The following is a 9,162-nucleotide window of genomic DNA, read 5'->3' on the forward strand; positions in this document are numbered from 1 at the left end:
GTGTCTACCTCAAAATTATGGGCTCGATGTTTCCTGTACCATTCAGAGCCAGACTCCTTCAACCCACCCCGGCAAGCTACAAACAATAGCAAATACCTCAAATGAAGGTTTCCCATAGTTAGCTAAGGCAACTAAAATCAGTTTCAGAATCCTGCAAGAAAAAATCACATTCTTCCCCTTTATATTTGGAAATCTCATTTGGCATATTTCCACAATAGAACTGTAGTAAATGAAACAATTGTGCTAAATAATATTGCTTCCAATAATCCTAAAACTCCCGCTAGGACAAGTAGACCACAAAACCATGTATTTAGTGATAGTTCAGAGGAGATGCGATTACCACATTTCCATGAGGAAGTTGCAAACATGGTATTTTGGGGTAGGTATTCAAAGCCTGAGCTGGGTACGAAGTCCCGATGGAATCGAAGGCCAGGTACTAAAACACCAGAGGAAAACCACGGTATCCCGTGCTGCCACACGGTAGCTGGGGGACGGAGGGCAGGGACATCAGTTTATACCGTGTCAGTGCTGTGTGAGGCGCAGAGCAGCAACCACGTCGCTGCATGCGGAGGAAACCCGCAGCTCCGTCCGCGTGCCATCCTGTTGGCCACACTTACTTATCTCACTGCTGGGAGGAAATCTCCTCATAAATGTAAAGGATCAAATGCACCTAGTGGGAACTCGTATGGAGATGAGTGATGTTGTAAATGTGCCAAGGCATCAACATTCAGTAACGTGCATACAAGCTATTCTAATTCAAGCAAGGTACTAACAAGATTATATGTACTCAGGACTCCACTTTGTTTTAGAGCAATTAAGGGGCCTATTCTACAAGCAATTACGCTCGTGAGTATCTTCACACGCGAGCAGCCTTGCTGCGTTCTCATGAGCGAAATTCATATCAGAGTGGGGGGATTAAGCCTGTAATCCAGACAGAAGCAGGATAAGATATTACAAACTCCAGAAACAGCAAAAAATGAAACCAAACTGAACCAGCACCCCCTTTCCCACCCCTATTTCTGCAAGGTGGCTCACAGGGACGACGTGGCCAGGCCGCAGGACAGTGCCTGGAGGCAGAGCTGCGTCCCATCTGCTGGCACTTGATGGGGAAGCTGGTGTTGCAACATGTTGGTGAAGAAAGTATTTGCACCCGGGACCTTGAAACAGAGTCGTTTCCTCCTCTGTCACCCCGAAATGGCCGTTCTGCTCCCTCCGTCACATCCCGGAGCGCAGTCGCTGCCAGCGAATAAGTCATTTCTTACCCAGGCTGGGCTTCCCACGTGGGAAGCTGCTCTGAAGCACCATCAGCACAGCCGTGTCTGTCTCCTCATATAATTACGCTGCTCAATTGCCCATGTAGACAGGGCTCTAGTAATAGAGTATTGAAGAATTGCCTACAGCGTGGCAGCAAAAAAAACAAAGAAAGGAAAAGCTGTTCCTCCTAGCTGCCAAAGGCTTCTTCTGGCTGAATATATCCAGGCGTCTACTATGCAGTAAGGATTGTCTCAGTGCAACTGGAAAACTCACCTACTCTGCTGGCAATTTTTACTAGCTTGGATAGGCTTCATAAGTCTGAACATTGAGGCTCCATTAATACTGGCATCTCATTTTCCCAAACCGGCCAATGCACTGTACAGTTCATCCGGAAGGCTATTCCTATTTAATGCTCTCTGTAGAAAGTGCAGAAAACCTTCAAGGGAATCCCCTCTTGAACCTGAGCTGTGGCTACAGCTTCTCTCTGGAAGCCTTTGCCAAACCCGCGGGAGACTCTCAAACACGCGGAGCAGCCTCAGGGAGCTTTAATGCAATGTAATTTAAAACACACCTGATGCGCACTAGGCTTCTCTGACACGAGCAACCCACACCTGTAAAGTCACACGAGAGCGGCTCCTCCTTCTCACTGTCCCTCTGCTTTATGAAAACGAAGCAGCACTAACACACGGTAGTCTTACTGTAAATCACCCGTCCTTTGTTCAGCCCTATTACAAAGTAATCGTTACCAAAATGGCTAACAGAGCTTTGCTATTTCTAATCTTTTAGTCTGATGAAATGTCTAGGGAGATCTAAATACAAATTTTGATTCCTTGTATTCCTTGTGCATTATATATATTTGTTTCCATAGCTCATATTATTCCCAAGCACATAGACAACACCGTGTGGTAAAAATTAATATCACAGCAAGCAGCTCCTGTGCGACATATGCAAAAGTGAACTTTAATATATATTTCAATAGCCTTTTGACTCCTCCCCTGAAACCCAGAGAAAGCCAGACCAAGTGAAAGATAAACAAATCTCAGACTTCCAAAAAGGGGTGCTACCAGAAGCACAAGAAATAAGAGGTTCCAGTGGGGAGATGCTGGGGATACCGGCCCTTCCTTCCAGCCCCTCCATGATCCTGGACACTGGTCCTCTGGGAACCAAACCTGGAATCAGAACATCCAGCACTACCAAGATACCCCTGCTGCGCCCTAGCTCAGAGTTGAAGGATTTGGGACTTTTGGACCCACTTCCTCTCCTAAGACACTTGGAGCCGAGTAACTGCTGCAACTGAACTACAAAACTGCACAAAGCACTATCCTAATGCACGGAGTCTTCCCCATCCAAAGATTTGGAATAGGCCTAAGGCCTATCTGTGGTGCTAAAACTCAGTGGGAAGTGATACTGGAACCTAACTTTTCTTCTTGTAGATTAAACATCTTTGTCCTTAATGAGGGGAAGATAGAAGAACCACAGTGCAGGGATCAGTTCCTTCCATGGCAAGGCATCAGGGAAGCCCCTGGGATCACAAGAACGCTGCGGTCACAGGTTAGGTCAGTGCGCATGGAAACTGGTCAAACAGCTCAAAACTGAATGCTAAAATATCACCACAAAAGAGCATGGAATTATAACTTGTTTTATTTTGGTCCTTTCGTCAGAAGGAGTTATTCTTTTTTCAGTCAGAAGTTGGCTAGATATCTACCCTGCCTATGTATTAATTTTAAGTAATCTGTTTACAACACCAAATTAAAAAGAACTCCCAGGTTTGCCCCAAACTTGATTTCAGACATCATTTTGTGCCACAGTTAAGTTTCAAGGAAAGGAAATTAGTAACCTTTAAGTGAGGAAAATTAGTGTCAGTGAGCCTTCTGGAGTAGTTCCTCTACAGCCCTGTGGCAAGAACATAAACTTGCATTTCCTAATGGGATGAAGGTGTCAGCAGTCCCTTTTTGCACTGTAAAACAAGCCTCAAAGATTCTCCTGGAAAAATGCAGTAAGGCTTAATGAGGTAATATATCATAGGACTTAGAAGACGAGTTTTGTCTATGTAAAATGTGCAATGGGTTTATATGAGGCGGGAGCTTAAGAACTGTACACATTCCACAGAATAGGCATTAAAAGGTCTGAGTGAAACTTTTCTTTTGTCAGGTGAAGTTTTCTGAAAGATGTGGCCTAATCATTGTAAAATAGTATGATTTTGACCTGATTTTCTGCCACAAGGATTTCAAAACTGCAGCTAAACCTGAAGCTGAAGCTTCCCTACAGAAAGGTTGTTTCCGTCCCTTTCACTTCCACCTGGAAAAGTTACACTGTCCTGCACCACTATACTGGGATGAGGCAATTTGAGACACTGCTCATTTCCTCCTCCATGCCACACTTTGCTGCCCTCCTCAGAATGTGCCAATTCCATATTTTTTTTTTAATATTTGGGTCTTTTCTGGAGCTTTACTGTAAATGAGATCATGGAAATAATCTGATTTAAAAATAAGCCTTTTTAGGGAGAAGGTTGCTATAGTCTACAAATAGTGCCCACAAACCTGGCACAACTGCTACAAATTGGAGCATGAGGATGGAAATGGGCAGCCTGGGATGAAGAGGAGCAGGAATTTCTTAAACCATTTTCTCCCACTCCAGCATACCATTAACTACATATAGAATTAGAATCCCCCCTTTCCCCCTGAGGTTTTTAAAGGGTTATTTCTTCCCTCTGACCTCAGAGTCCTGGGAATCATGCGGAAAGCTCAAGAGATTCTTGGTGAGTTTCTAATGAGATATAGTCCTATGTGTGTCTGGACAAATGCACATCCAAGTGCACTGAAAAAAAAAAAAAAAAGACCTCCAAAAGCATTTGCATCATTTTCCAAGCAAAGATCACTGATTTTGCCAGGATTTTCAAGCCACTTGCCCACTTAAAGCTTCTCAGGCTTCCTCTTATGAATGTTTCCATCACAGAACTCATCCCATCACCCAGAATAGGAAATCCTGGAACAGTTGGTTTTGGTTTTGTTTTGTTTTGAGATTGGTTGCTCATGCAAGCCACATAAAAGCAATAACAATACTAGTGAGCGGAGTGACCACTGCGAATCTTTGAGTTACTCAAATGGGCCAGTTACGTATTTTCCCGGGAAGCTGTTTCCAGCTTCTTGCCTTCTGACCTGGAGATGTCTCCCAGCCAGGGAACAACATGCCTGAAACTAAGTGAGGAACGACTCCCTTAGTCGGAAAGAAAAAAAAAAAAAGGAAAAACAAAAAATACTAGATCACAAATCATGGCCAGGACATCCCAAAATAGGTCACACCTGCCAAATATAGTAAGAACTGTTAAAAAAAAAATCCGAATTTTGGCAAGGAGTTTCACGAGCCCTGCTGGGCTTTGCGGGAACGGGGTTGGAGCTTGCGCTTCCAGGTGCTTGCACTGCTCTGCGCGCAGGAGCGCGGAGAAGCGCGGAGGGACCCGCGGGAGCGCGGAGGGGCGCGGAGGGGCCTGGAGGAGCGCGGAGGGGCCCGGGACGGCGGGGAGGGGCGCGGAGGGGCCCGGGGCAGGCGGAGGGGCCCGGGGCAGGCGGAGGGGCGCGGAGGGGCCCGGGGCAGGCGGAGGGGCGCGGAGGGGCCCGGGGCAGGCGGAGGGGCGCGCGGCGGCTGCTCACCCGCCGGTTGCGGTCGGTCTCGCGCACCTCGTGCTCCTCGGGGCCCTGGCGGAGCAGCGCGCGCAGCACCACGGCGTTGTTGGCGCAGCAGGCGCGGAAGAGGCTCAGCGCCTCGGGGCTCTCGGGGCTCTCGCGGCCCAGCGACCAGCCGCACTCGTCCTCGTCCTCCGGCCCGCGCGGCGGGTAGAAGGAGTCGTCCGAGGCGATGCTGCACGTGTCGGGCAGCTCCGAGAAGTCCTCGTACTCCTCGCACTCTTCCTCCTCCTCCTCCTCATCCTCCTCGTCTTCGTCCCGCGGCTCGTCCTGCCCCTCGGCGGCGGCGGCGGCGCCGGGCGGGCCCGGCTGCTCCCGCTGCCCCGCCAGCTTCCCGCCCTAGGGGCGCCCCATGCGCCCCGCGGCTCTTTCCCGCCGGGATCTGTGGTGGTCCGGGGGCCGCTGGCGCCGCCGCTCCCGCCGCCCGGCACGGCGCTTCCCTGCGGAGCTTCCCCGCCAGCCTCCCGGCCCCTAATCCGCTCCGCATCCCTCGCAGGAGATTTGGGGCTCGGGCTTAGCGCGCTGACATCAGGCACGCGGCGCCGGGGCGGCGTGCGGGCAGCCCCGACCGACCTGCAGCCCCTTCCACCGCAACAAGTTCCCGTCTCGGAGCTTCGGTGCCTTCCTGGGAAGAGCGGTGCCCGCAGGGAGAGCCCCTGCGTTGGGCCCGGTGAGGAGGAGGCCGCTGAGCCCCGGCCTCCCACAGCCGCGGCGCGCTCCGGAGTTTGCAGGGATGCGGCCACAGCGTGCAGAATTCATCCCTTAAAACAGATAGCAGCAATTTAAAATAAGGAAAATAGCCATGCACAGTGAAAATGCTTAGGGGGAGAACTTCAGTTTCTGGCAACAATTCCCAGAACAGCACCCGCTGCTGACCCCATGCAGACATGTTGGGTTCATATTTTTTATACAAAACATTTAAAAGATGAGATTGAGGGTAATAACGCGCGCCTGAACTGAGTTAGTGCTTTGCCACAGTTCTTCTGTAACCCTTTTCCTTTCCAATATCATGGATTACCACAATTCCCTGGCAGGGAAATGGTGGAGAATGCCCTTGAGCCACCAAAACAGGATATTTGGTTTCCTCAACAGCATTTGAAGTGAACCTTATATATCTATATATGGGTATATAGCTTCAAAAGGTGAATGTCCAGGGTCCGAGTTAAAAGGGAGATGAACAAACTTGCATTTCTGCGCAAGGTGGGGTAGTGTAGGATGCACATATTTTTTTAATTTCAAGTAAGTCATGACTTGGAAGTCAAACATAAAGATGAGTAAAGGGCCCTGCGGAGCCGATGTTCACAGTCTTTGGAGAAAACCACACGTGAAGCAGATATCACAGGTGCTCAGAAGACCTGGGGCCCCTTGAGGCTCTGTAGAGCATCAGCCAGTGAGATGATGGAGGCTGTAGCAGGAGGATGGCAGTAATCAGAATTAGTAATAAATAGCTCCCCGATTGGCTGCCTCTGCAAAGCGGCTAATCTGGGAAGAAATGAGATTAAACTGCTTGCTCACCTCCAGACACCTCTGAGGCTCTAGCTGGTGCTGATGCTGCCCGTCTCCTGTCATTTCGACAGGTAAAGAGGGGCTCATGTGTAGGGCAGCCCACGGATCAGCTGCTGCAGCCACTGGCTTTAATCGCAGCCTGTCGGCTCTGCACGGTTGACTTTTTCTTCTTATTGCCAATTTGTTAAGTGGTTTGCTTTTGAATTCCCAAAGCTCCAGGGCTCCTTTCAGTTCACCTTTTGTTTCCTGCTCCAGCTGCGACTCTGTTTCTTACGGTATCGCTTGGAGTTGGGGAGAACTGTGGTTTTCCTGGAGAAGCAGCAGCTCCCTGGGCACATTTGCATTTGTCTCATTCACAGCTTGCTAGAAAGACTTGGAGCTCAGGAAGGCTTGGGGCTCCAAATTTTGTCATTTTATCAATTATAAATGCTGGTCTAATAAAAAGTACTGGCTTGCCCTCATGCCTGGTGTGCCTGATGCACATCAAGCAGCATGTAGGTGGAGATGCAGCTCACTGATAAGAACTGAGCCCTCTGATAATAGTTGTACGTGTGTGAGGATTTACTACAAAATTTCTATGCAATACATTGAATGAGGTGCAGGCTGTAGTAACATTCAATAGCCAAAAGAAAAAAAAAATCTAACTACGGGGGAACAAAGCCAATTAATTTCAATTTAGGAAGAAATGTTTGTAAGATACGTTTTTTGTGTGTGTATAACCTTCTGATGCTTACTTGACAGGTGGATAGGGACAACAATTACTAGAGAAGAAATTCAGTTTTTAGCCTGTTTCCTATCTGACATCTCATGACAGAGCTGCTCTGGCATGACATTCCTTCTTTTCCTCTTGCCAAGTCTGATGTGCTTGGTGGCTGATTAATGGCTTTTTATCCTAACTCTGAAGCTGCCAAATACCCACTGCCGATCTGGGAAAGGCTGGGAGGAGGTGAGTCCCAAACCCACAGGCCGGTGTGAGGAGGGAGGCCCCGAGCACCACGTGGAAGGTCTGACCTGGCTCCTCACAGCGCTCGCTTGGCAGCCGCGTCCTCATGGAGGTGGCGCTGGAGGAGGAATGAGGAAACAAGCACCCCTAGTGCCAAAATCCCCTCACTAACCAAAAACTAAGTTTGCAGGAAGTCATCCTCTTGCATAAAGAGCAGCTAAATTTAACTTCTGAAAGCCGAGCAATAATCTGCCAAGCGACCGTTTCACCGGAGCTTCCCTTTGGAGCTGCTGGCACTGGCTCCTGGCCAGGGCTGACTTGGGGTTACACTCCGCTTTGCGTTCGGAGTCATGTCGCATTAAACGCAATTCTCTATTTCCCTTCTTTTGAAGCTGCTCGTGTTGATGTCTGTATTGGTGGAATTAATGGCTCTTGCCTCCCAGAGCTCTCCTCACGGGCAAATTAAGATGCAGTTGGAGAAAATGCATCGGTTCAGCAGAGGCTGCCTGCGTTTGCCCACCTTGACCTGTCTCCTGCTGCCTGTGAAAGAAAATATGTTGTTTTACCAGGTCGTGTATCCTTCTTTATTGATTTTCAGGTGGGTTTCCCATCTGCAACTGTGTTTGTGGAGAGAAGCACAACCAGTACGTCTTCAGTGGAGGTTAATTTGGCTGATTTGTTCTTACTTGTCAGGGATCTGAACAATATTGATTCTTCTTCGTACCCCTCCTGAGCCTCCTTTTGTTTTCCCAAAGATCTTTGCTCTGTGTTGGGGAACTCGGGAAATAAGTTGATACGAGCAGACAGTTCGAACACTCTTCCCACAACATAAATGATTCAGGCAAACTTTACCTAAAAGTTACAGTGCAAGTCAGGTTAATTATCTGATGGCTGCTCCTTGCAGTCTGCCACCATGCTACAGCTCTGTTGTCCAGAGGTAGCTATCATTTAAAATATCATTAAAATCATATGTATCCTTTTTAAATTCTTTTTTCTCCTGTTTCCCACTACTTTTCATGAGAAACCAGTTCAGGAATCAAATGATGATTGTTTTCCCCACATTCCTTGGCTCAAGCTCACCTTTGGCTCTGAAAATTCATACTTATTTATTTATTTATTTTATCTTTGTCAACAATAGCATTTCTAGGTTCAGAACTGAGCTCATCAGCCTCTTAATGAAGCAAAAATGAACCAATTTCCTCCCAAAGAGGCAGAGATTCTGCAGGGACCAGGCAGATAAAAAACTGTTTTCTCCCATCCAAGCCTGACACTTTCATCCTTTCTTACAAAGAATAGTGCTATATTTTGTGAGCTTTCAAAATAAAGTGTCAGATATAGGCAGCAGACACTGGGTCTCCCTTTGAATTTGTCACTTTAACAACTACTGTTGAGACTATAGTTGACATTACTTAATGCCTGTGTATCTTGATGATGAACGGTAAGCTGCTACAGCACGGTGTACCTAAATGGACTGAAATTTTACCATTTCTTCCCCAAATAATTCCAATCATTCATCCTGCCATTGCAGAAAGTCTGACCAATACTAGCCGAAATGAATGAGTGTGGTTATGTTGGTAATATCGACGGTGTCCGAGTTTCATATTTCTTCCAAGGAGGCAACTTATAGATGGTAAACTCTTCATTTCTGCTTCAGTGTGAAAATCAAACAGAAGCAATGTGAAGAAAGAAAGGCCATAGAATAAATGTAAATGTTTTCAAATTGAAAAAAAAAAATGTGATGTTTGTAGGAAGGAGGACAGCCTCGAAAGTTTCATC

General features: G+C 47.7%; 1 protein-coding gene across 1 annotated transcript in view; it reads right to left on the reverse strand.

Annotated features, from left to right (window-relative positions):
- The window catches only part of ANKRD33B (ankyrin repeat domain 33B), a 30,643-nt gene extending 24,137 nt beyond the window's left edge, over positions 1-6,506 (reverse strand). The window contains exons 1-2 of the mRNA XM_088528918.1: positions 6,453-6,506; positions 4,905-5,276 (exon numbers count right to left, since the gene is read on the reverse strand). Coding sequence (XP_088385044.1) covers positions 4,905-5,276; positions 6,453-6,506 — 426 coding nt within the window. The remainder of the gene's footprint in view (positions 1-4,904; positions 5,277-6,452) is intronic.
- Between the last annotated feature and the right edge of the window lie 2,656 nt (positions 6,507-9,162).

This window comes from Tinamus guttatus, unplaced genomic scaffold (assembly GCF_059628265.1).
Source record: "Tinamus guttatus ecotype Peru unplaced genomic scaffold, ASM5962826v1 Tinamus_guttatus_pri_ptg000315l, whole genome shotgun sequence".
Lineage (NCBI taxonomy): Eukaryota > Metazoa > Chordata > Aves > Tinamiformes > Tinamidae > Tinamus > Tinamus guttatus.